The sequence below is a fragment of the Delphinapterus leucas genome, chromosome 15 (genome assembly GCF_059928025.1).
Source record: "Delphinapterus leucas isolate spDelLeu-1000000601 "Yukka" chromosome 15, BTC_Dleu_Yukka2, whole genome shotgun sequence".
Lineage (NCBI taxonomy): Eukaryota > Metazoa > Chordata > Mammalia > Artiodactyla > Monodontidae > Delphinapterus > Delphinapterus leucas.
In genome coordinates this window covers 58,815,532-58,841,482 of record NC_143143.1, presented here as the reverse complement: position 1 = coordinate 58,841,482, position 25,951 = coordinate 58,815,532, and the positions used below count along the sequence as shown (strand labels likewise).

The 25,951-nt window shown below is 42.3% G+C and overlaps 1 protein-coding gene across 6 annotated transcripts in view; it reads right to left on the bottom strand.

The window, feature by feature from the left end:
- DNAAF9 (dynein axonemal assembly factor 9) overlaps window positions 1-25,951 on the bottom strand; it is a 148,436-nt gene that overhangs the window by 57,861 nt on the left and 64,624 nt on the right. For 4 of the 6 annotated variants that reach the window (XR_016387882.1, XR_016387886.1, XR_016387883.1 and 1 more), the window contains exons 9-20: window positions 25,762-25,817; window positions 23,365-23,500; window positions 18,214-18,295; window positions 17,176-17,212; window positions 11,181-11,268; window positions 9,960-10,036; window positions 7,959-8,003; window positions 7,545-7,590; window positions 3,926-4,037; window positions 2,827-2,897; window positions 1,848-1,898; window positions 1,025-1,112 (exon numbers count right to left, since the gene is read on the bottom strand). Coding sequence is in view for 1 of the 6 variants with exons in the window: in XM_022592877.2 (XP_022448585.1) it covers window positions 1,025-1,112; window positions 1,848-1,898; window positions 2,827-2,897; window positions 3,926-4,037; window positions 7,545-7,590; window positions 7,959-8,003; window positions 9,960-10,036; window positions 11,181-11,268; window positions 17,176-17,212; window positions 18,214-18,295; window positions 23,365-23,500; window positions 25,762-25,817 (889 nt within the window). In the remaining 5 variants the exon portion in view is untranslated. The remainder of the gene's footprint in view (window positions 1-1,024; window positions 1,113-1,847; window positions 1,899-2,826; window positions 2,898-3,925; window positions 4,038-7,544; window positions 7,591-7,958; window positions 8,004-9,959; window positions 10,037-11,180; window positions 11,269-17,175; window positions 17,213-18,213; window positions 18,296-23,364; window positions 23,501-25,761; window positions 25,818-25,951) is intronic. The other 2 variants (XR_016387884.1, XR_016387885.1) reach the window with 2 other exon arrangements.

The window sequence follows — 25,951 nt, the reverse complement described above, 5'->3', positions numbered from 1 at the left end:
CTGATTTAAATAATCTTGATGATGAGATTATGGATTTTTCAGTTGGTGAGATTTAAGACTCTGAATTGTTACCATAATGGAATGAGGCTTGTGGGTGGGGGTGATTATATCTTGCATGTGAGAATCGTGGGGCCCAGAGGGCACACTGTGATAGGCAGAAATTTAAAACAGCCCCCATGATCTTCATCCTCTTAGGTTACTCCTGTATTCATGTAACATTATATGGCAAAAGGGAGATTATCTGATTGGGCCTCCTCTAATCACATGAGCCCTTTATAAGCAGACTTTTCTCTGCCTGGTAGAGGAGGAGTTCAGAGAGATTCGAAGTGTGAAAGAGATTCAACACAATTAAGGTTCTTTGTTGCTGAGATGGAGGGGGTCACAGGGCAAGGACTCCTGGGAGGAGGAGTTAAGAGTGGTCCCAGTTGATAGCCAGCAATGAAAGAGGCCCCTCAGTCCTACAGTCTGAAGGAAATGCACTCTGCAAACAACCTGGATGAGCTTGGGAGCAGGTTCTTTCCCAGAGCCTCCAGATATAAGCCTGGTTAATGCCCTGACTTCAGTCTTACGAAACCCTAAACATGAATCCAACAAAGCCTTCCTGGACTTCTGACCACAGAACTGTGAGAAAATAAATGCATGTTGTTTTAAGCTACCGAATTTGTGGTAATTTGCTACACAGCAGTAAAAAACTAACCCAGGTTTTGTTTTGGCCCAACAGAACCTACTTCTGGACATGTTGCTGCTCTAGCCCATTCTGAGAGCAATCCTCAGGCAGCAGCAAGAGGACCAGGTGCAGTTCTGGCACCAGTCCTTTCTAGCACAAGTTTCCTCATCTGGAAAATGGACAGATCAAAAGAGAAAGCTTTTGTAAGTAAGAAAGTAAGTAAGTAAGTAAGAAAACACTTCTACACCAACAAGTTTTTTCAGATATCAGATGTATTATTAATTACAACACTCATGTTGAAACCTGTGAAAGAGGTACCCAGACAGAGTCAAAAACAGAAAAGTCAGAGCCGCTCACCTTCCTCAGGCCAAGACTGTTGATTACTAGAATAAAGATACGCCCCTTCTCCTCTAGTTAGAAAAGTGCCCAGGAAACACTCATCTCCCTTTAAAAAACAAACACAAAGAGCAGGTGATTTACAGCATAAACATTCAGAGAATCAAAAGTCCTGCCCAAGTTAGTCCATCTACAGAGGCTGCTAAGTCAGCCTCAGATTTACCCAGCTTCTTTCATGGCCTTTGGCACTGCTTGGCTCTTTGCCATGTTACTGGTATTCGTGACTCGTGCTGAGAAAAAGAATGTTAAGGTCCTCTCTGAGTCTAGGCACCATGGTCTGCAATGCTTGTTCATGTTCCCGTAGATTTATATCCTCTGATAAAAGAGGCAGCTTCTCCTTGGCCTAAAGCCTTGACCTCTTAGCTCTACATGTCTAGGCCAATTTGAGATCTGCATGTATGTAATTTATTTATGCCACACCACGTGGCATGTGGGATCTTAGTTCCCCAACCAGGGATTGAACCCGCATCCCCTGCACTAGAAGCGGGAAGTCTTAACCACTGGACAGCTAGGGAAGTCCCTGAGATCTGCTTTTAAAAGTACTGGGAGATTTTGAAAAAACACCTAAAGGTTTAAGTGGCAGAAAGAATCCCTCTAGTTTGTACCCCATACATGGTTATTTCTAGAGCTCTGCTGGGAAGGGGAAGAATACAAAAAGGAAATGAGACAAGAAGGTACAGAACATTTAGATTAGCAGTAAGAGGAAATATTTTAAGTTGTTTTATAAACTGTTTACATTTCATTTTGATATGATGTTAACATTAAGAATAAGAAGGCTGCTTACCATAACCGATTGCTGGGTTTTCTCAGAAAATTTTACTTCAATATCTTCTACCTGTGTCCAAAAGGAATGCAGATTTTCAGTTTACTACTTCAAAGGCAAAACTCTGCTAGGTCTCCCTTGTGTTCACATATTTCTACGAGAGCAGTCCCTCCACCAAATCCAGTGTTCTCAGGCCCTGATGGCTGGCAGAGCTGGCTGCTGGTCACAAAGCTCAGAGCACCAGGCCATGATGGGCTCTCTCATGGGGACCTGAAGTCCAGCTAAATGAGCCTACGATATGTGGAGAGGATATGTTAGTCTCCACTTACATTTCACTTCGGAGAAAACTATTTTTAGGGGTGAAGGAAAGAGAACATTTTAAAGTATTTTGAATGTGTTCTCATTTAAACATATTCACATTAGAGGATGACTCTTGCTCTCCTCTATTCATGTCAGGATTGTAGAAACAGAATATAAACAGATTCTGAAATAGGTACTCAGACCATTACTAGACTCACTGCTGTCATATTTTCTGTGTCCCAAGGCACCAGAGTTTCAGATCAAGTCCCACAGATGAAGATGGGACGATTCCACATGTAGAGACGTGGTTGTAAAAATTCAGCAGCAACTATTCTGACCAGAAAAGGGAGCACATGATCCACTTCTCACTTTCCCTGTGACCTTGGACAGGTTGGTCAATTTCTAAACCTCAGTCTCCTCATCTGTAAAATGAGGGTGTTAATTTTTCCCTTTCACAATTTAACAGGACCCAGATAACTGAGTTCCTTTCTTTTGGAACTTTTCCAAGATTATAAGAAAGTTAAAGAAACTAGATTCGTCTGTATAAAGAAAAAGAGCAGAGATAAAAACTTCTATTCCTGAAAAGTGGCTAGGTAAGGATCTGACATCCCACCAGGACCCAATGAAGAGGCTCTTCCTTAAACGTTCTCCCCAGTTTCTCCACGTTTATGTCCACTTTCACCTGATGAATGACACTAACCAGCCAGGAGCAGAATCTGGGTATGGCAGCTGTCAGGATTATGAAGCTGGTTTCTGTGGTAACAGTGCCATCTGCAGGAAGACCATAGATATGCCGGTTACTGCCCACCACCAGAGCCCACCTTGCAGGCCCCAGACTGCTTCCCCTTCTCAGGAGTGAGGGCTCCTCTTATTAGTATACAGAGTCTGAGGCCTTCAGAAAATGAAAACTTCCTCATTTGGGTACAGGGAGTCTAATGAGGGGATGGAGAAAGGCTTCCCCATGTGATTAACTCTGTTCTTTTTACACCAAATAGAAATACATATTTAAATAAAGAGTCCATTTTATCTATACTTTTAATTTTTGTCAAGGTAGTACAGATGTACATATTAAAAACCAAACAAAACATTATCAAGCTCATCCTACTAGCACTGGATATTATCATTCTCTAGAATTTTTTGCTAACATAATGGGTAAAAAAAAATTGTTTTTGCTAACATAATTTGCTAATTATTATTTCAAATTGCTTTTTTCCTGACTACTAGTAAGGCTGTACATATTCATATATATATATATACATATACATACAGTGGACCCTTGAACAATGTGAGGGCTAGGGGTATTAATCCTCTGCACAGTTGAAAATCCATGTGTAACTTTACAGTCAGCCCTCTGTATCCACAGTTCCACATCCACGGATTCAACCAACCATGGAACATGTAGTTCTGTAGTATGTACTTACTGAAAAAAATTTGTGTATACGTGGACCTGTGTAGTTTAAACCTGTGTTCAGGGGTCAATTATGTGTGTCTGTGTATGTATAAACATTAAAATATATATTTTTTTAAAATATTAAAATTTTTTTTTTGTTTTCCACTCTGGTAAACTGCCTGCTCATATTTTTTGCTCATTTACCATGGGGTAGCTTGTCTTTTTCTTATCAATTTATAAAAGCTCTTCATAAATTAGGATATATACCCTTTGTTTATTTTAAGTATTCTAATATTTTCACCAGTTTATTGCTGGTCTTTTTATTTAGTTTATGGTTTATTTTGCCAAAAATATATATATACATATAAACAAGTTCAAGTTTTGCTTTCCAAAGATGACATACACTTACCCTTTTCTTTAACCAAGATCTGAGATGTCAAAAATGATTCTGAGAAGACCACAGATCCTAAGCACCCACTTCCTCCCAGCAAGTCAGGAATGTCATAGATGGTCAAACAAGCCTGTATCAAATAAGAAACCAGAGCTAGTCCAATTGTCAGTCCTAGACATACAGGGAAAAATCCATAAGAAACAGACCACAAAATACTAAGGCACATGGCAAAAGAATACTGGAGAATTTCTAAGGAAAACTCAAGTATATCTTGAAATACATCTCAAACTGGGAGATGACTTCAGGATCACCCAGGATTTTTGCTCCTTGGTCAGAGGCACACTTGGGCTAGATGAAGAATATCTTTACGTTTCTGTAAATTCCCTCAAATTGCTTATCCTCCCTAAATGGCAATGCAACAGCCTTCCTTCTTAACCATGACCAGTGTCACATCCCAGTGTGTCCACATGTTCATCCACTCCTTCTTTGGTTTGGGCTCGAGTTCTGAACAAATCTGGAAAGGGGGATACATGTCTTCATGGATATTTCTGGATACCTGTCAAAACATGCAAATGCTCCTTTCAGTACCAAAAAATTAAAAGAAAGCTGTTCGAGCTTTAATGGCCAAGACAAATAAAAATAGAGGCTTCAGTAGGCCAGAAAAAAACTAGAGCAACTCAGAGAAAGCTCCTGAATGGCTGGTAAGAAGGCTATAATTTAGTTAAAAACCACTGAAAATGACATAATTCTGAGATGAATCTAGCAGAGGAAATGCAGAAATTGGTACAAGCCAGAGTTAGAGTTTGAGATGACCGTGAAGATCTGGTGAAGGACATAGGATAAGCTGCACGATGAGCACTTCCGGGCCCTCCTGGCCTGACGATGCTGAATGGCCAGGTACAGAGCTCCTAAAGCCAGAGCTCATTTTCACACCTTGTTGTCCTCATATGGGATCCCTGCTCTATCCTCAGTACAGAGACAAAAGACCTAGGCCTCTTGAAGGGACTGCTAGATTCTCAAATAGATGGCAGGGGACTTCCCTGGTGGTGCAGTGGTTAAGAATCTGCCTGCAAATGCAGGGGACACGGGTTCGAGCCCTGGTCTGGGAAGATCCCACATGCCGCGGAGCAACTAAGCCCATGTGTCACAACTACTGAAGCCTGCACGCCTACAGCCTGAGCTCTGCAACAAGAGAAGCCACTGCAATAAGAAGCCCGTGCAGCACCACGATGAAGAGTAGCCCCCACTCTTCGCAACTAGAGAAAGCCCGCGCAGCAATGAAGACCCAACGCAGCCAAAAAGAAATAAATAAAAAATAAATAAATTTATAAAGAAGAAAACAAAAAGATGGCAGAAGAGTTGAAAGGAAAAAAACCATAGTTAAAGTCCTTAATCATCCATGTTGTCGTGATAAAGGAATGTACAAAGTGACAGACAGGCTTTATATTTCAGTTAACTTTCTCATTAGGCATGACAACTGGAAGGTTTATCTAAATTTGTTTCAAAGAATTTTGAGTATCTGAAGACACAGAGCCTTCCTGGGCTACATGGTTCCTCTTAAGTGACAATGATCAGTTAGGTTCCCAAATCAATTAGGAAGACAAATCCTGTGGTTTCCTAATCCCCCACTTCCCTATTTGGCCTCTGGTGTTGAGGAAGAGGAGAGAGGACATTAAAAAGAATACATGTAGCATTTTTTAGACACTTGCTATGTACTTCCCACATGTGGCATGGGGAGAGAAAAAATATGAAGCATCGTTCCTATCTTCAGGAAACCTATAAAGTATAGCTGGAGAGACAAGAGCATTCTTACATAGAAGTCATCATGTGACACATTACTATAGAATTACTCCCTAATTTATGTAATTTATTCCCTAATTATGTATTCCTATAGGAATACAGTACTTGTAGGGAGAAATCAGTAGGGTAGGCTTGGAGGAGGAGACAGAACTTCATCTTTGCCTGGAAGGGAGGATAGGATTTGGACAGAAAGCACCAACATCCTACCTTTTCTTTCCTATTTCATTAGCTGCTGCTGAATGTGTACTTAACACAGTAGTATGATTCTACTGGACTGCTAATCACCTACTCCAGTGCAAAGCATCTTCCAGAGCACTGCACAAGAGTCTACGAAGAGAAGTCAGGGAAACTAAAGTCCAGCAAGGAGACAAAGTATTATTACCTAAATATCAGAAAGTATTTCCCAGTGTCTTAATAATGTCACAAAAAAGTCTCCATTAGCTCTAAAAGAACATCACCACAAAATACTGACAGAGACAGGGAGCAGGTATGTTATAAGCACAGAAACTACTCACAACCTTAAAAAACTACCCATGTTGTATCACTCTCTGTAGATGAGATAACACTATGCTTGTCCCCTGGTGATGGCAGTGGGCATGCATTTGCACCAAGTCATCCACATCTGCCCACCCACTTCCCTGTGACCAAAAGCTCACTGAAATTAAGGTTCAGGCAGTAGCCACAGAATGGACTGAAGGTACAACTTGTACCCATATATACTACAACCAGAATCTTGGCTGGATGTCCACCATCCTCTTATGCATTGCTTGCCAATTTTCTTCATATCAGGATACACTGGGGTAAACAGAGGATTTGGATGTGGCTGGGAGCAACTGGTTTAGAAACCCTGGCTCCCCAAGACCATGCCAGCTCACCTCAGGGACCAATATTTCTGCATCTCTACACCCATTCCCTTGGCCCATTAGTTCTGCCTTCAGCACGTAGGTCAGAAAGCTCTGTTCTCACTACCCCACTTCATAGGAGCCTCAGGCCCAGTTTTTTTTTTTTTAACGTTAGTTTGTTTTTATTTTCATAAGCGCCTGTTAAATAAGGGCATAAGGACTTCCCCTGGTGGGGCAGTGGTTAAGAATCTGCCTGCCAATGCAGGGGACACGGGTTCAAGCCCTGGTCCAGGAAGATCCCACATGCCGCGGAGCAACTAAGCCCGTGTAACTAGTCTATGCTCTAGAGCCCACGAGCCACAACTACTGAGCCCACGCGCCACAACTACTGAAGCCCGCGTGCCTGGAGCCTGTGCTCCACAACGAGAGAAGCCACCGCAATGAGAAGCCCGTGCACCGCAACGAAGAGCAGCCCTCGCTCGCCCCAACTAGAGAAAGCTCGCGGGCAGCAACGAAGACCCAATGCAGCCATAAATAAATAAATAAATTTATTTTAAAAAAAAAAGGGCATCAACACAGGCCTTGGAACACAGAGAAGCCACTGAAAACTTGGTCTGTGTTGAGGTAGGCTTGTCATCAGCTCCCATTTCCATGTGAGGTCAGAGAAACCTCAGCCACTTGGAGGAAGCCTTCCTAATCTCAGGAAGAGGTGTCTACCACCCCCACACCCTCACCACCCCCTTTCCCAGCTAAGACTCTGCACCCAAGGGGCACCTAGACATGGGAGTGTGGATGTGGTAAGCCTTGTACAGCTGCTGGACACCCTCAGAAAGCACAGGCTCACCACCACTGCAGCTGGAACAGTCCTGAAAGTAGACTAGTTTTCTCAGGTAAGGGGTGGGCTGCCTAAGACTCCCACCCACTCCTACCTCACCCCTTGTAGATGTCCTCTACAGGCCATTCCCTGCCAGCTGACCTGTAACAGCTCTGCTTACCGTCTTCACAAAGTATAAGCTATCTTCACTGTCCAGAGGCACAATTCTACAAGAGGAAATTGATGGGAGAGACATATATTAAATTTACAGTGTTCTCTTTTTTTCAACTTGGAAGCAACTCACACTCAGATCTCTCTCAGGGATTTTTCAGAACACTGGGTTGCATGTATGCAGAATTCCACTTGGAGGGAACTAGGTCCAGCCCCCAACCCACCCTAGTCTTTCAGTGGAAAGCATTCAGGGCAAAGGGCCTCAGCTGAGCACAGCCACCTCCAAGCCCAGCCCTGGAGTGATGCCACTGCCAGGTGTAGAAGGGTGAAAAGAACATCCATGCCAGCAGTTACAAGGTAGTTGCTCTTCATTTTGCTCCTAAAACTTGCCCCCAGTGAGGACACACCATAAACATATACTTACCTTCCCTGATTATTCACAGCATGTATATGAAAAGCCATCTTGGAGCTGTAGACCCAAAACAAAATAAAACAAAAGTCAGTCTGCTTTTGTGACCACTGTGTTGGCATCCTCCCCAGACACCTGCCACTGCAATGCACCTGTGCTGGGCTCTCACAGCCACCAGTGAGGTGTGTATCGTCCTTACCTGCCTTAGGGCATCATGCCATCAGCAAACATGGGGTCAGTGTCTGACTCCAGTCACGGCCCTGCCTCTGTTCAGATTCTCAGGGCTATCTTGACTCTTGGACAGAGCAGGAGAGAACTATGTGATTGCCATCCATGGCAGATTGAGAGTAAACCTCTACTTGCCCCAGGCCTCTGGCCCACAGCTTGACATATTCTCCTGCTCCTCCTCCTCTTCACCACCTTTGAAGTCAAGCTGCCAGCCCTGCTCGGAGTCAGACTGCTACCCACAGTCAACTGCTATGTAATAATGGGCATGGTCAGGCCTTCAGAACTGAGGAATAACCAGAAAACCCTTTTGGCATCAACTCTTTTTGTAAAAGAAAGCTTCTAAATTGAATTAAATTTAATTTTTTTGCCTTAACAAGTACTGGTCAGTCATATGCTAACTTCCCGTGTTCCTCTTGGGAGAAGATTTGCTAATTTGGTGCAGTTTGAGGGAAGTGACCATGTGAAGAGAAGGAAGTAGGGCTCTTGGGTGGAGGGCTGGCCCTGGAAGACTCTCCTCCTGTTGCCTGGAATGTATTCTCTCCTCGTTCTTTCCTCCAGCCAGGGTGGTACACCCCATGCATAGGAGGCCATGGGATTGAGAGTGTGGCCTGCCCTAGAAAGGCAGAGTGGGCTAGGCAAGGCCCCGAGGACAGGAGGAATGGAATGACTTTGTCAGCCATGCCGATGATAAGAGAGGAGAACCCACTGAGACAGCAGCTACCATTCACTTGCCCAATCACTCTACAGGGCAGGAAGATGATGAAACAGATGCACAGAGAGCTCCCTATCTTGCCCAAGGTCACACAGCTGGAAAGCAAAGAAGCTTCCTTAAACTCAGGTCTGCCAGGAACAGACAGTTCAGGTCAGCACACAGCCTTAAGGGACCAAATTTCCTCTAGCCCTCCCCTCTCGTGGTCAGAGCTACAAGATTCAGAAGACCCAGAAGAAAGGAAAAGAAACCTGAAGCAAGCCTACAGCTTTGCACCAAAGAGTTCTGGTTCTTTCCTACACTCCTGGAGCTATAGCAATAGAATTCTTCTTGTTAGATCATTAACTAACTTAGTTTTCCAAATGTTCCTTCTCACTACCCAGGGCTGCAGATGTAAGAAAATGTGGGGTATGGAACTGAGGTACCACAGGGCACATCCCAGAAGTGTCCTTAAAGAAACTCTCTGATATTGGTGTCTTTTGTCTCCTTCGCAAAAAAGTACACCAAGTCGTCCTCATATGGGACAGAAGCTTGAGTGGACTGGGTTCAAGAAGGTTTAGCTATGGACAAAGACTAAACAGAGATCCACTGTGATATGCCAGGACATGTGTGATGGGAAGACTGCCAGGAAGCCAAATTCCCAGACCTTCTAGACCCTGAGACATGGCCAGGCTCAGGGGTTTCTACCATCTGAGAGGCAGATGAGGCTCAGGGCAACTCTCTTCTAAGCAGTGACCATCTTCATGTGCCCAGGGCCCCTAATCCTAACAAACCTCACCACTCATGTCCCCAGCTTCATCTTTCTAACCTCTGAACCCAGGTCTGTCAGTTCTAATACTGACCTGCTTCCCATTCCAGCCTCAGGCAGTGTGTCTGACTCTCAAACAGTTCCTCCATCCTTGGCTCCTTGGCCTCTCAAATAAAACCCTGATCATGAATGACTCTCCTTCACATATCTTATTGATTTACTGGAACATTTCTCAAAGGGGATACAGAATATCAAATACAAAGGAGAAAAGGGTTTTTAAAACACAAGCATTAAAGAAAAGCTTTTATAGACAATATCAGCTATTGCTTACTGTAGGGCTGCCTTAAACTGCATCAACTCAAAGGAATTTAACCCAGATCCAAAGGTCTGCTCAGCTACCTCCTTGGCCTGTAAAATCAGTAACAAAACAGAGACAATTAGCTTTCACAGCAGGAAAGAATACACTTAGAAGGGCCCTTCTCACATATGGCCAGGAGAACACTTCCCATCCCCTCTAAGTGACTACTTTGTATACATCAATAGATTAAAGTGAAAACATCTTGTTAGGGGAAACAGGAGCCTGCTTTCTTCGGGCTGGGTTCACATGAAAACACTTCATTCAGGCAGGTGGGCACTGGAACCTGATCTGGTGACCTGTAACCAGCTGGGACGGTGCCATTGTGAGGCCTGGAAAAGCGCTTTCTCCTCCCCTCGAGATATCACTGCCCTCAGTGTTTCTGCCCAGATGCTAAGCACATTCAAATAACTAAAGTTATAAAAAATCAGTTAAAAAACAAAGGTGCAGAACTGATACTGAAGAATAACCTACTGTTTTGCATAAACTTTCAGCTAAAGGGCTGAGAAATCCCAAGTACAGGGGGAAGCAAGTTCAGTGAGGAGGGAAGATGGCAAGGAACTGGTGACAAGGAACTGGTGACTAGGCGATAGTCTCTTTGATATCTACAACACAACCTTTCCAATGTCAAATGGTTTGATTCAGGAAAGGTCCTATTGGCACTGGGAGGCATCAAGCCAACTCGTTCTCATCTGTCACTGGGTCAGATATAGAATCCAACTCAGCACAGCAGGTTAACCACAAAACAGCAAGGAAGTAAACGGTCAGAGAAAGGGAACACATGTGCCTGTCTAGGAAAGACAAGTTAGAATTTCTAATCTTTAGTTAATTTTTTAAAACACAGAATTATAGGAAATAAAACTATGTAGCTCAAAATCAACTTATCTAACTTTATTAAAATTCACAGAACAATCTATATTTTTCTTTATTTTTTAACTTTTGAAAGACTTTTAAAAAACTACTAAGTAAAACAATATACTACAGAATGATTTTTTTTTAACACAACCAGATATCTACAAAGAAGTGCTGATTAGCTGTCATTCATAAGACAAGCTCAGCACACTAAAGGCAACTCTTTGGTGCCCAAGTTCACACACAAAATTAAGTACTATAAGGTGTCCAAATTAAAAACAGATCGATAAAAAGTTTCACATTAAAATAACTACTAAGGAAATAGAAATGCGGTATTTAAATTACCTTTGTTAGACTGGAAGTTTTAGCATAACATGCAATGGCAGCCAAAACAGCCTCAATAACAGCAGCATATACCTGTGACAAAAGCCTACTTTAAAAACAAAAAATAAGGGTTAACTACAGCATCACACAAGGTTTCATCAAAAGCTGCGTGCACATAAATGACATTCTCTAAGAAACAGATTTTTAAACAGAATGAGAAAAGTATAATAACAGAACTTGTTGATTTCTAGACCTTTTAAAAGCTATATGCCCCATTCCAATTTTTACTTTGCTCTTGTTAAACCATGATAAGAACCACCTTTTCTTAATTCTGCTCAAAAGACCAACCTTCCCTGTTTGTGATCCAACAGAAGAAAACTATGTAGACTCCCTGACCCTCTACGAGGACCCGAAAGGTATCATGACACAGACTTGCTGCTTTTCCAGGAACCAACCACAGCACACCTTCAAGTCGTCTCCTCCCCAGGCCTGCTAAGGGCTGGCTGCTACTGGAACCTCAGGGTGGGACCCCTCAGGGGGCAAAAGAGATTATCCAATTGAAGAGAAGACTCGCTCCACTTAAACGAAAAAAATTTTTTTTAAATTGGGGTATGGTTGCTTTACAATGTTCTGTTAGTTTCTGCTGTACAGTGAAGTGAATCAGCTATACATATACATATATCCCCTATTTTTTGGATTTCCTTCCCATTTAGGTCACCACAGAGCACTGAGTAGACTTCCCTGTGCTATACAGCAGGTTCTCATTAGTTATCTGTTTTGTTTAGTTTTTTTAAAATTTTATTTATTTATTTTTGGCTGTGTTGGGCCTTTGTTGCTGCACACGGGCTTTCTCTAGTTGCGGCGAGTGGGGACTACTCTTGGCTGCAGTGTGTGGGCTTCTCATTGTGGTGGCTTCTCTTGTTGCAGAGCACCGGTTCTAGGTGGGCAGGCTTCAGTAGTTGTGGCACATAGGCTCACTAGTTGTGGCTCGCAAGCTCAGTAGTTGTGGCTCATGGGCTCTAGAGCACAGGCTCAATAGTTGTGGCACATGGGCTTAGTTGCTCTGCGGCATGTGGGATCTTCCTGGACCAGGGCTTGAACCCGTGTCCCCTGCACTGGCAGGCAGATTCTTAACCACTGCGCCACCAGGGAAGCCCTAGTTATCTGTTTTATACATATTAGTGTATATATGTCAATCCCAATCACCCAGTTCATCCCCCACCTTTCCCCATCCCCGCCTTGGTGTCCATACATTTGTTCTCTATGTCTCTTTTTCTGCCTTGCAAACAGGTTCATCTGTACCATTTTTCTAGATTCCACATACACGTGTTAATATATATTTGCTTTTCTCTGAGTTACTTCACTCTGTATGACAGTCTCTAAATGCAAATTAATAGCCGGAGACCACTTTCTAAATAGCTCACCTGATCTAGAGAATAGAGTATGCTTTTGAGGGGAAGCATCCCCTGCTCCTGCCCAACTTTGCGCTTCCTATCTGACTTCACGCTTCCCAAAGACATTATAAGGTTTTTTTCTTGGGACTTCCCTAGTGGCGCAGTGGTTAAGAATCCGCCTGCCAATGCAGGGGACACGGGTTCGAGCCCTGGTCCGGGAAGATCCCACATGCCGCGGAGCAACTAAGCCCATGGGCCACAACTACTGATGCTGCACTCTAGAGCCTGTGAGCCACAACTACTGAGCCCGCGAGCCACAATTACTGAGCCCGAGTGCCACAACGACTGAGCCCGCGTGCCACAACTACTGAAGCCTGAGTGCCTAGAGCTCGTGCTCGGCAACAAGAGAAGCCACCACAACGAGAAGCCCACACACCACAGCGAAGAGTAGCCCCTTATCACCGCAACTATAGAAAGCCAGTGAGCAGCAACGAAGACCCAACACAGCCAAAAATAAATAATAAATAAATTTATTTAAAAAGGAAGGTTTTTTTCTTTGCCAGACAGGGAATGCCATGAAGATTCCTAGAAAATCCAAGTCTGGTTCCCTTTTGGGCAGGGTTTCTCAATCTCTGCATTTTGGGCCAGCTAATTCTTTGTTGAGAGGTCTTCCCTGTGCATTATAGGATGTTGAGAAGCATTCCTGGCCTCTCAGTAGTAACCTCAGTTGTGACAAGCAAAAATGTCTCCAGACACTGCCAAACATCCCTGGGGATGGGGGGTTGGGGAGGGACTGGTGGGAGTAATGTGGTAGAACTGCCCTCGGTTGAGAACCATTGCCTTAGGGGAAGGAGACCCAGGGTCTTATTAGGATAATTACAGAGAGAAGGGGCTCATCCACAAGGCCTCAAAGGCAAGGGAGGGGTTTGGCAAGTAACTGCCTTATCTAAGAATATGTTTATTTTTAAGCCTGAGGATCTTGTAACAGGTAAAGGAAGGCGAAAGGGAACAGGGAAGAGCAAATTCTGACTCCACTGTTGGTTCTGTTTCTTTTACTTTAACCTTTGCTTTTCATTGCTTTTGTTATTATTATAATCACTATCTATAGCTGTAAGCATACATAATGGCCTGCCACAGGGAACCCTGACCCTCTGCCTGACTGTTAAACTAAAAGGCCTTTGTTCAGCTCACAGAGAGACATCCTGACCCTGCCCACCTGTGAATGGCTGCAGAAAAGAAGAAATTAACACAACCTCTTCCCAGTGCAGGAGATATTCTGCAAGACAAATGGCCTTTTTACATTACTGCTTCACCACCTCTCCCTCTCTGATTCTATAAAAGAAACTGGCATCCAAACCCCGGTAAGATGGTTATTTGGCCACCTTCTTGGTCTGCCGAATAAAGTCTCTACTCCTTGCCTCAACACCTCGTCTCCCGATTTATTGGCCTGTTGTGTGGCGAGCAGAGCAAGCTTGGACTCAGCAACAGTTTGATAGCAGGAAGAACACAGAAATGATCTGGTCTAACACTCTCATCTTACAGAAGAAACAAGTAGGGCCTGTAGAGGAACTCAGGTCTGCTCTCAGCCTGGTGCCTTTCCATTGTGCCACATCACACTGCCAACACCTTCAATTTCCTCCTTGGCTCTCACACCACACCTCTGCATTGCAGGTAAGAGATTTGAATAAGGTAGAAGAAAAAGAGAAACAACACATAACAAAATGACAGCTCCAAGGTTCAACATATCCTGAAGATTGCTGACCAGGCCATGGCAGAGGGGTATGTCCTGGTAGGTAGGTAAGTGCCCGTCAGGGACACTGCCAAACAGCTTGGCCACTTCCAGGTATGACAAGAATCCTCCACATCTCAACACTAAGGGCAAAGATTTATAGAGGCCAAAGACATATAAAGATATCCTTACTCCCTCCCTCACCCAGCTTAATTCAAACATCACTCAGTACCATCACTGGTTCAGGCCAACCCCCTGCTTGGCCTTGTCCTATACAGACCCTCAGGCATGAGTTCAGTACAAAGCTATCTGGCTTCTGACTCACAGAAAGGCCTGGACAGGAGGCCTGAGACCCGTGATTAGGGAAGGGCCTGCTCTATGCCTGGATGGTGCTGCTGTTGCCTTCAGTAGGACTCCATTAGGCCCCAATTCCACCAGCCCTGTGACTTAACAAGTCTCCTGATGTGGGCCCAAGCACCTCTCAACACCAGTCCCTGAAGTAGAGCACCAGGGACTTTGGTTTAAGCAAAATGTCTATGGGTCTAGAATGAGGGTCCAGGGCAATGGCTAAGCACAGCTGGCATGGAAACACAAACAGGTACAAAGTAAGACTATACATATCCACCAACACATGAGAATGTGGTTGACTTGCTGCTAACGTAAAGAAAACCCACACACAAAAATTGTATACACACTACAATTACAGCTACACAAAACCTATACGTATAATTAAAAAACAAAACAACAAAAAGATACACATTAAGATACTAATGTGTGGGGCTTCCCTGGTGGCGCAGTGGTTAAGAATCCACCTACCAATGCAGGGGACACAGGTTTAAACCCTGGTCCGCAGGAGACACGGGTTTGAGCCCTGGTCCAAGAAGGTCCCACATGCCATGGAGCAACTAAGCCCATGTGCCACAACTACTGAAGCCTGCGTGCCTAGAGCCCATGCTCTGCAACAAGAGAAGCCACCACAATGAGAAGCCCACTCATTGAAGCCCGCTTAAATGAGATTGCACACTGCAATGAGGAGTAGCTCACGCTCACCGCAACTAAAGAAAGCCCGTGCGCAGCAACAAAGACTCAATGCAGCAATCAATCAATCAATCAATATATTAAAAAAAAGAGATACTAACGGGTCGTGTCTAAGAAGAGGAATTATGGTTAATCTTATTTTTTTTTCCTCATTTCTCAAATTTTCAAGTGTGATTATATTACTTTATATTTTTCCAACAGAGCCTTATGGGTTCTACCCTAGAGATTCTGATTCAGTAGTTCTGAGAACTACTATAGCCTGAGAAATGTATCTTTTTAAAAAGATCCTTAAATGATTCTCTGTGGCCTGTCACTGTTAGCCTTTGGGAAGCACAGACCTAACTAGTTTATGCTAGGATATTTAATTAGGTAATAACAGAACTCTATTACCTTCATAATTCTGAAAGAAAATCCCTTTACAGAATTCAGAAATTCCTGCATTATTATGGACTGATTACATCCTCCCAAAATTCATATGGAACCCGTAATCCCCAGTGTGACTATATTTGGAGATAGGGCCGGGCCTTTAAAAGGTAATTAAAGTTAAAGGAGGTCATAAAGTGTGGGCTCCTAATCCAGTAGGATTGGTATTCTTATAAGAGGAAGAGATGCCAGGGACTTCCCTGGTGGTCCAGTGGTTAAGAATCCGTCTTGCAATGCAGGGGACACGGGTTCTATCCCTGGTCGGGGAACTAAAATCCCACATGCCATGGGGCAAATAAGCCCACGTGCCACAATCAGAGAGCCCGTGTGCCACAACTAGAGAGAGAGAAGCCCACATGCCACAGCTAGAGAGAAGCCCGTGCACCTCAACGAAAGATCCCATGTGCCAATGCAGCTAAAATATAAATAAATATTTAAAAAAAAAAAAAAAAAAAGGAAGAGGCACCAGAGATCTTTCTCTCTCTCCATGTAAGCACAACACTAAGAAGGTGTGGTCTACAACTCAAGGAGAGAAGCCTCACCAGAAACCAACTCTGCTAGTACCTAGATCTTGGACTTCTAGTCCCCAGAATTGTGAGAAAATAAATTCTGTTGTTTAAGCCACACAGTCTGTGGTAATTTGTTACGGTAGCCCAAGCAGACAAGCATTAATGAGTTTACTTCTTGTCTTTGGTTTCCTGCTATACTGGGGGGCGGGGGGCGGGAGAGAAGTCAACACTAGGCCCTTTCTAGAGAGTTGCATGGCCTGAGTTGAGATCCTAGCTCTGTTCCATAAGTCTCAGTGTCAAATTCAGAGGAAACACCTCTCAGACCAGATGTGGTTTCACACAGGTTCTACCAATGGGTTTCAGGATGTTTTATTTTTTGGAAAGCCCTATTAAAAAAATGCACTATATAGAAAATATATTAAGAAGCGTTATGCCACTTAAATGCATGGGTGTGCAGGCAGGAAGTCTCTGAGTCTGGAGAGAGGAGCAGATGGCAAACCTGGCAGTGTCTCTAGCCTAGACTTCAAGATGAAAGACAGGGGCTGGGACATTCTGGGAGACTACACAGCTCTACTTTACTTACTTATTTTACTTATTTATTTATTTATTTACTTATTTGGCTGCATTGGGTCTTAGGTGCAGCAACGTGGACTCCAGAGAGCACAGCCTCGGTAGTTGTGGTGCGGGCTTATTTGCCCTGCAGCATGTGGGGATCTTAGTTCCACAACCAGGGATAGAACCCACGTCCTCTGCATTGGAAGGTGGATTCTTAACCACTGGGCCACCAGGAACATCCCTCTGCTCACCTCTTAAGCCAAATGTCCTACCCAATGCTGATCTCAAAAGGAGGTAAATGGGACAATCTCAACATCTGAGTAACTCAATGTGAGAAAGAAAAAAATGTAATAGAAACGAAGACTTACATTTGTTCAGTTTTCTTGGGCAGCTTGTTGTCATCTCCTGTGAAAGAGGACCATGTATTAAGAATGTGACAAGATTACAGGAGATGCAAACACTTTCACAAGGAGGCTAGAATTTCTTAATTTTTTTTTTTTTTTTTTTTAGAATTTCTTAATTTGAAGATGTCAAGAATTACACTTTTTTCTTTTGAGTTAAATACTGTACAAGCACAAACAACAGTGAAACCTAGCTTCTGCCAGTATCCTCCCAGACCATCATCCCTGACACTGACCTTGACAACCAATCAGCATCACCACTAAACACGAGAGAAGACATGTAGAATCTTCATCTCTGGAATGTTTTTGCTTTTATTTTTAAATTTTTAAATTAGGAGGTATAAGTAAGCAGGCTCAGTTCTGCCTCTTTCTTCATCTCTTAATTATCCAACCCAAGTCATGCTTCTTTCAGAGTTTCCTGGCTTATATAACAATGCTCAGGAGAAGACCTGGTTTCTGATGTACTCTCCTCTGTGGAACAGTGCTGGGACCCTCATTCATTCAAGAGTTCTTCTCTGTGTCTCTTTGGATGTCTGCAGCTTCTGGTTACCTCAGCAAAGAGGATAGTCTCAGTCAGCCTAGCCTTTCTGAATGGCTCCTCAGCATAGAGTACTTGCTCTTGTCAATGTTCCCAGCTTATGGGTACCCTTCTACCATGGCTCTTCCTCACCTTCCTCACTAGAACAACAGGCACCTGGCTGAGTCATCTAAACTCCCATCGCAGCCCATATCTCCTCCTGCTATCTCCAACTACAGCTGACGCATCTTTGCCTTCCCTCTGATACCAAGCACTTGGTCTCACACATGATTGGACCTAATATATATTGAGCTGATAATTATTCCTCCTGAAATACATTGTGAGAAATGTGTTAGGCACATCAACAAGGAATTACAGGCTACAAAATGAGTTTCTGAGGAAAGTAGTAAATCTCAAGTCCACTTCTAGTTCATGGGAGAAACTTTTCATTAGATAAGTTGATGAGATGACAACTTACATGGACTTACCCAAGTAAGGAACATGAGTAGCTCCAAAAAAGTATGTTCTTGAACAAGCAAGGGGTCCCTTTGGTGAAACACATTGTACTACCTGGATATCAGAAAAAAAAAAAAAGTAAAAAAGGAGCAGGGATTTAAGTGTGTACTGTTAGAGAAACAAAAAGTGTATAGTTAATAGAAATCCATTTTATTTTACCAACAGCTGATTTATTATTTTTTAAACGCACAGGGGAAAAGGTCACCTTTTTTTTTTTTTTTGTGGTACGCAGGCCTCTCACTGTTGTGGCCTCTCCCGTTGCGGTGCACAGCCTCCGGATGCGCAGGCTCGGCAGCCATGGCTCACGGGCCCAGCCGCTCTGCGGCATGTGGGACCCTCCCGGACCGGGGCACGAACCCGTGTCCCCTGCATCAGCAGGGGGACTCTCAACCACTGCGCTACCAGGAAAGCCCAAAAGGTCACCTTTAATTGTTGTTTTTCCAAAGGTATCTCGTGTGTGTTTTATAACTTTGGCTACATTGTGAGGCTGCTGTTGGGTCAGCCCAGGATGCTAAAGAATTAACAACTTAGAAAGAAAAGAAGACAAAATGTGCTTGGGTTTTGACTGTCATTAATGTTTAGTGCAGAACTTTCACAGTTTGGACCTTGGCTGACATGATATGCACATGTGGGAAGGCAGCTACAAATTCAGGAAAGGAGGTGATACCCAGGTTCCCAGCTGCACTTGTATTTTATCTCTGTACACAGGCCATCCAGAAGAGAAAATAATTTCTCTAGATTTTTAAATTCTTATTTTTCTTCCCTTCTTAGTTGTTCATTTATACAGATGGAAATGGATGTCCTTTTTCTCTTTTGAAAATCCAACAATCTCATCAGGGTTCCTAGGATAGTAGGTACAAAATGCAAAAATGCTACCATAAGAAATAGAGGAAAGGAAATTAGCACAGTATCTTATTTTTTTTTAATTAATTAATTAATTTATTTATGGTTGCATTGGGTCTTTGTTGCTGCGCGAGGGCTTTCTCTAGTTGCGGTGAGCGGGGGCTACTCTTCATGAGGTGTGCAGGTTTCTCATTGCGGTGGCTTCTCTTGTTGCACAGCACTGGCTTTAGGTGTGCAGGCTTCAGTAGTTGTGGCTCACGGGCTCTAGAGCGCAGGCTCAGTAGTTGTGGCGCATGGGCTTAGTTGCTCCGTGGCATGTGGGATCTTCCTGGACCAGGGCTCAAACCCGTGTCCCCTGCATTGTCAGGCAGACTCTCAAGCACTGTGCCATTAGGGAAGCCTAGCACAGTATCTTAAAAACAGCTAAATATGACACAAATATTCATTCCTTCTATTTTACTCCATTAAGGAAGTCACAAGAGAATATATGGCATTTTTCTGTAATCCAAGTTATAGATTTGAAATAAAAATTTAATTCTGACTAATCTAAACTATACCATAGTGAATATGATCAATACTGCCATGATCCTAAATGAAAAATCATGTATATAATTCTAATTGTTGGTTAATAGGCTTATTTCCTCAAAACATGTTCCTTGGATTTCCAAATTTTCCCTAACTAAAGGTTTTTTTTAAGGTGCCATGTATTTCAAACCTGCTTCCTTAGATGAGGTCACAAATTTATGTAAGCCTATATTAACATCAAATTTATTGATGTTTAGATGCAACTGACAAGGGATTAATCTCCAAAATATACAAACAGCTCATACAGCTCAATATCAAAAAAACAAACAACACAATCCAAAAATGGGCAGAAGACCTAAATAGACATTTCTTCAAAGAAGACATACAGATGGCCAAAGGGCACATGAAAAGATGCTCAATGTCACTAATTATTAGAGAAATGTAAATCAAAACTACAATGAGGTATCATCTCACACTGGTCAGAATGGCATCGTCAAAAAGTCTACAGGGGCTTCCCTGGTGGCGCAGGGGTTGAGAGTCTGCCTGCTGGGGCAGGGGGCGCGGGTTTGTGCCCCGATCTGGGAGGATCCCGCGTGCCGCGGAGCGGCTGGGCCCGTGGGCCGTGGCCGCTGGGCCTGTGCATACGGTGCCTGTGCTCCGCAACGGGAGAGGCCACAGCAGTGAGAGGCCTGCGTACTGCAAAAAAAAAAGTCTACAAATAATAAATATTGGAGAGGGTGTGGAGAAAAGGGAACCTTCCTACACTGTTGGTGGGAATGTAAATTGGTGCAGCCACTATGGAGAACAGTATGGAGGTTCCCCAAAAAACTAAAAATAGAGCTAGCATGTGATCCAGGAATCCCACCCCTGGGCACATACTGGAGAAAACCATAATTTGAAAAGATACAATGCACCCCAATGTTCATTGCAGCACTATTTACTGTAGCTAAGACATGGAAACAACCTAAATGTCCATCAACAGATGAATGGATAAAGAAGATGTGGTATATATATACAGTGGAATACTACTCAGCCAAAAAAAGGATGAAATAATGCCATTTGCAGCAACATGGGTGGACCTAGAGATGATCATACTAAATGAAGTAAACCAGAGAGAGAAAAAGATAAATACATATGATATTATATGTGGAATCTAAAAAAAAAAAAGATACAAATGAACTTATTTCCAAAACAGAAAGAGACTCACAGGCATAGAAAACAAATTCATGGTTATCAAAGGGAAAAGGGCGTGAGGGGAGGGATAAATTAGGAGGCTGGGATTAACATATACACACTACTATATATAAAATAGATAACCAACAAGGACCTACTGTATAGCACAGGGAACTAGACTCAGTATTTTGTAATAACCTATAAGGGAAGAGAATCTGAAGGATATGTGTGTGTGTGTGTGTGTGTGTGTGTATATATGTACACATACACACATATATATGTATAACTGAATCACTGTGCTATACACCTGAAACTAACACAATATTGTAAATCGACTATACTTGAAAAAAATGTTATTGACATTTACATTAAAAAGGAAATTGGTACAACAGAATTTGCATGTGTAATGTAAAACTGCTCAGATAATCTGGATTTTCAGATTTAATATCACCTGTTAATTTGTAAATTATTCACAAATGGCACAGAAATGGAAAAGATAAGTACGTCACCTTGAAACAGAGATGAATGAAGATGAAAGTTCATAACTAGGCCCCCCACCACCCCAGGACCAGGTCTCAGTAAGTTCCTTGACTTCATTAGGTTTTCATGTTTGTAAAATAAAGAACCCCAATTATTACAGAAAGTTGTATAAATAACCTGCTACATTTTTGTTTTGGTAATAGACTATTTTTTTTTAGAGCAGTTTTAGGTTGACAGAAAGACTGATCCGAAAGCACAGAGAGTTCCCACATTATCTCCTGTCCTTCCCTCTGCCTCCACAATTTCCCCTATTATTTGTCTTGTAATATTATATTTGTTACAACTGATGAACTAATATTGATAAATTATTATTAACTAGAGTCCATAGTTTACATTAGGGTTCGCTCTTTGTATTGTACATTCTATGGGTTATACAAATGTATAATGACATGTGCCCATCATGACAATATCATACAGAACAGTTTCACTTCCCTAAAAATCCACTAAGATCCATCTATTCTCCCTTCCTCCCAAACTCCAGGCAACAACTGATCTTTTTAGTGTCTCCATTTTTTCTTTTTTTTTTGGCTGCACTGCGTGGCTTGTAGGACCTTAGTTCCCCCGACCAGGGGTTGAACCCAGGCCCTCGGCAGTGAGAGTGGCAGTGAGAGCGTGGAATCCTTAACCACTGGACCGCCAGGGAATTCCCTTTACTGCCTCCACTGTTGTACCTTTTCCAGAATGTCATATACTATGTAGCCATTAAAGATTGGCTTCTTTAACTTAGCAATATGCATTTTAGGTTCCTCCACGTCTTTTCGTGGCTTGATAGCTCTTTTTATCACTGAAACACAGTCCACTGTATGGATGTAACACAGTTTACTTATCCAGTCACTTGCTGAAGGACATCTTGGCTGCTTCCAAGTTTCCAAGTTTTGGCAATTATGAAAAGTGATGTTATAAGAAAAAATTCCTTGTGTAGGTTTTTGTGTGGACCTAAGTTTTCAGCTCATTTGGATAAATACCAAAGAGCATGACTGATGTTAAAAGTATGTTTAGTTTTGCAAGAAACTGCCAAACTGTCTTCCAAAGTAGCTGTACCATTTTGCATTCTCACCAGTAATGAATGAGAGTTTCTTTTGCTCCACATTTGGTGTTGTCAGTGTTTCAGCCATTCTAAGGTGTGTAATGGATGGCTAAATTATTGCTCCAAACATTTTACAGCACCATCCTCACTGACTCTTCTACTAGTCTGTGAGATCCTTCAAGGCAAAGACCATGACTATATTTTCCTTGCACCTAGCACAGTGACTGGCACATAGTAGACACTCAATAATGATTACTGAGTTAATGACCGAAAGCTCTTTGGCTTTGGAGTCATACAGACCTAAAAACAGAAATTGGCTAAGTCATCCACAATGTGGGTGTGCACTGGGGTTGGTTTCTTTTTTTGCAATTTTTTTGAGATAAAATTCACTATTTTAAAGTATACCAAAAAAACGTACTGGTTTTATCATTGTGTTCTTTTGTCCTCCTTATTGTTCCAAGATTCCTTCTTTTTTTTTTTTTTTTATCATTTCTTCTTTGTTTTGACCAAACTTCCTTTAGTCATTCTTTTAGGGTAGGTCTGCTGGCAACAAATTCTCTTAGTTTTCTTTCATCTGAGCATGTCTTGATTACCCCTTCATTACTGAAGGAGGTTGTCACTGGATATAGATTTCTAGATGATAGTTCTCTTTTAACACTTGAAATGTAACAGTCAAGATATAACAAATTTAGGCTTGGAATGACTGTCCATTTTCAAGTTAATTTAAAATTCTTATTCTACTGTTGATACTACTTGGATAACTGAAAGTTTGGTTTGTGAAAGTATTTTTTTAACCTTTTCCCTTCAATATTTAAAAATTAAATATGATACTTTCAAATCATATCTAGTACTTATATAAAAATACACAGTCAGTTTTTAATCACTTTTCACACCAAAACAACTTCAAGTTCAAGGTTAAATCAATACACTAGTTGGAAAGGTTCCATTTATCCAGCTCCCCTCCTCCCTATTTGATAATAAAACCAATTAAGCACCAGGTAGTCAAGCCACTCACCATGTGTTTGGCAAAGCTCCCGCTGGGACCAGTGCTGCGTACCAGGTGCCCTTCAGAAGGGAAGTTAAAGTTGCCAGCATTCAGGTTCTCTCGTGTGGAATGATTACCAAAGAGAACAAATGGCTGCCTATTAGGGCTAGAGTGGCAAATCAAAAACATGTAATTAGTGAAGAGATTACTGGCTAGGGAAACTTCCAAATGAGTGAGTTCTTGGGCTTCTCTGACTGTCATCCTGCAGTTTGAGCAAGGTGATTAGTACAGTCCACCTAATGCTCCCTGCTGGTTGAGAAGAGATACCAGATTATCTTTGACTCCTCCTACTGACCCATAGGGACATAACTAAACCCAAGCCATGTTTATATTTTTAGCTTGTCCTGCTGCTTAAGGAGAAAGTTCTGTAAGTTTGCTGTCCATGATACAGAGATGGAGCAAAATCCCAGTTTTATACAATAGCATTTTGATAGAAATATACATCTTCAAGAATGATAGCAGTTGTGATACTCACACTGTAGACAAACAATAGAGCTGTTAACCATTCCCAAGTAGCTTTAGGAGGGAAGGAGGAAAGTAGGGTTGCAAATGTTCTCACCACCACACCTACCCGTCCCTGCACCCATCCCTCTCTTCCCTCTTTCCTCTTGGCTGCAATGCTTCCTCAGAGTTTCCCTGCTTTCCACTCTGCTTCCACTCTGCCCTCCTATAATCCATTCTCCACATTGCAGAGAAGATAATCTTTTAAACATTCAAAGCCTTTATTTTCAGGAGAAGGGCTGAAATCTTTCACATGGCCAACAAAGACTAACATGGTCTGGCCTGGCCAGCTTCTTTAGCTCCATATAAGGCCACTCTCTCCCAACTTCCACACTCCAGCCAAACTCATCTTCTTTTATGTTCCTCGACACACATTTCTTTTATGTTCCTTACGTTCTCATCTCAGGACCACTGCTTTTGTCCCTTAATTATCTTTACTCATCATTCACATCTCATCTCCCCCCAGAGGTCAGCTCTCCAGTGTGGTCTTCACAGTACCATGTTCTTTTTTCCTTCAAGGCGTCAATCAGAGTTTGCAATTACATATTTCTTTGTGAGGTTGCTTGATTAATGTCTTATTTCTCCACCACACTATTCACTCCATGAGGGCAGAGGCTGTGTCTGGTTTATTTTTAAATCATGTATCTCTTGCTTAGTATGTCACACCTATTTGTCAACAAACAGTCAATGACTAAAGGATATTTTAAAAAGATAGTTTCTGCTATGGATTGAATGTTGTGTTCTCCCAAAATTCAACATGTTAAAATCCTAACCCCCAAAGTGATGGTATTAGGAGGCAGGGATTTGGGGAGGTGATTAGGTCATAAGGATAGAGCCTTCATGAACAGGATTATAAAAGAAACTCTTATAAAAGAGGTTCCAGAGAGATCCCCCTTGCCCCTCCTGCTATGTGAGGTTAGAGTGAAATGACACCTATCTATGAGAAAGTGGGCCCTCACCAGACACCAAATCTGCCAGTGCCATGATCCTGGACTTCCCAGTCTCCAGAACTATAATGGAGAAATAAATGTTTGTTGTTTATAAGCTACCCAGTCTATGGTATTTTTGTTACAGGAGCTAAAACAGACTAAGACAGCTTTCTTTATCCCATACTCTTTCCTTAAATTGCCCTTAGAGTACGTCATGTGGAAAATCCTTTGTATTTCTTCTCATTGTTCTTAAACATACTTCCTTAAGCTTCAGGCAAACTGGGGCTGTTAAAAGTAAAAATGACCCTGATTCTATTCTGATGCTTAATTCAAGTTAAGTGAGACTCTGTGCAGAAAAAGATGACTCTGAGTCCCAGCCAGGGTAGTCTGTCTCATTACCAGATTGGACTGCAGTTGGGGAAGAAAAGAAAGGAAAGATCTACTCGCATTTATCCATCAGAGGAACTATCCGCTGCTGGGCCCTCCTGATTATCATTGCAAAAGAGGTACTGAAGGAAACACTTCAAGAAAACAAATGCAGCAACCCTCATTGCTCCCATGTCTTCCTGGGGCTGGACCTTTATGCCCAATCCCTTTTACTTCCCAACAAGCCACTGTTGATCACTGCCCAGCCCTTGGACACTCTGCTTCCTCTAGCTTTGCTGGGTTACTGATGGAATAAAAAATTCCTTTCTTTAGATTTTAGCAAGTTACAATGTTTTAAAAGCCACCTTAATATAAAACTTTTTTTAATACAAAAATACAAAAGCAGTGAAACAGACAATTTTATAGAGTATGGATTTCTTACTCTGTGATGACTAAAGTCAACCCATATTTTCCTGACTCCAGCTTCTGTACTTAGATTCTCCCCCATTTCCACCCCCTTGTCAACCCCATTTTCTCTATTACCATTCAATTTCTTTCCCAAGAATCTTACCTATTTTCAGTTATATGACTGGAAATCATTCCATGACTAAAGTAACTTCTGAATGGCTAAAAAAGAAGTCAACATTATATATATTAAGATCACAATTTTATAAAACAATCACAAACCCATCATATATGCATGTATGTGTGTTTATAGTATGTGTGTGCGTGTGTGTGTGTGTGTGTGTGTGTGTGAGAGA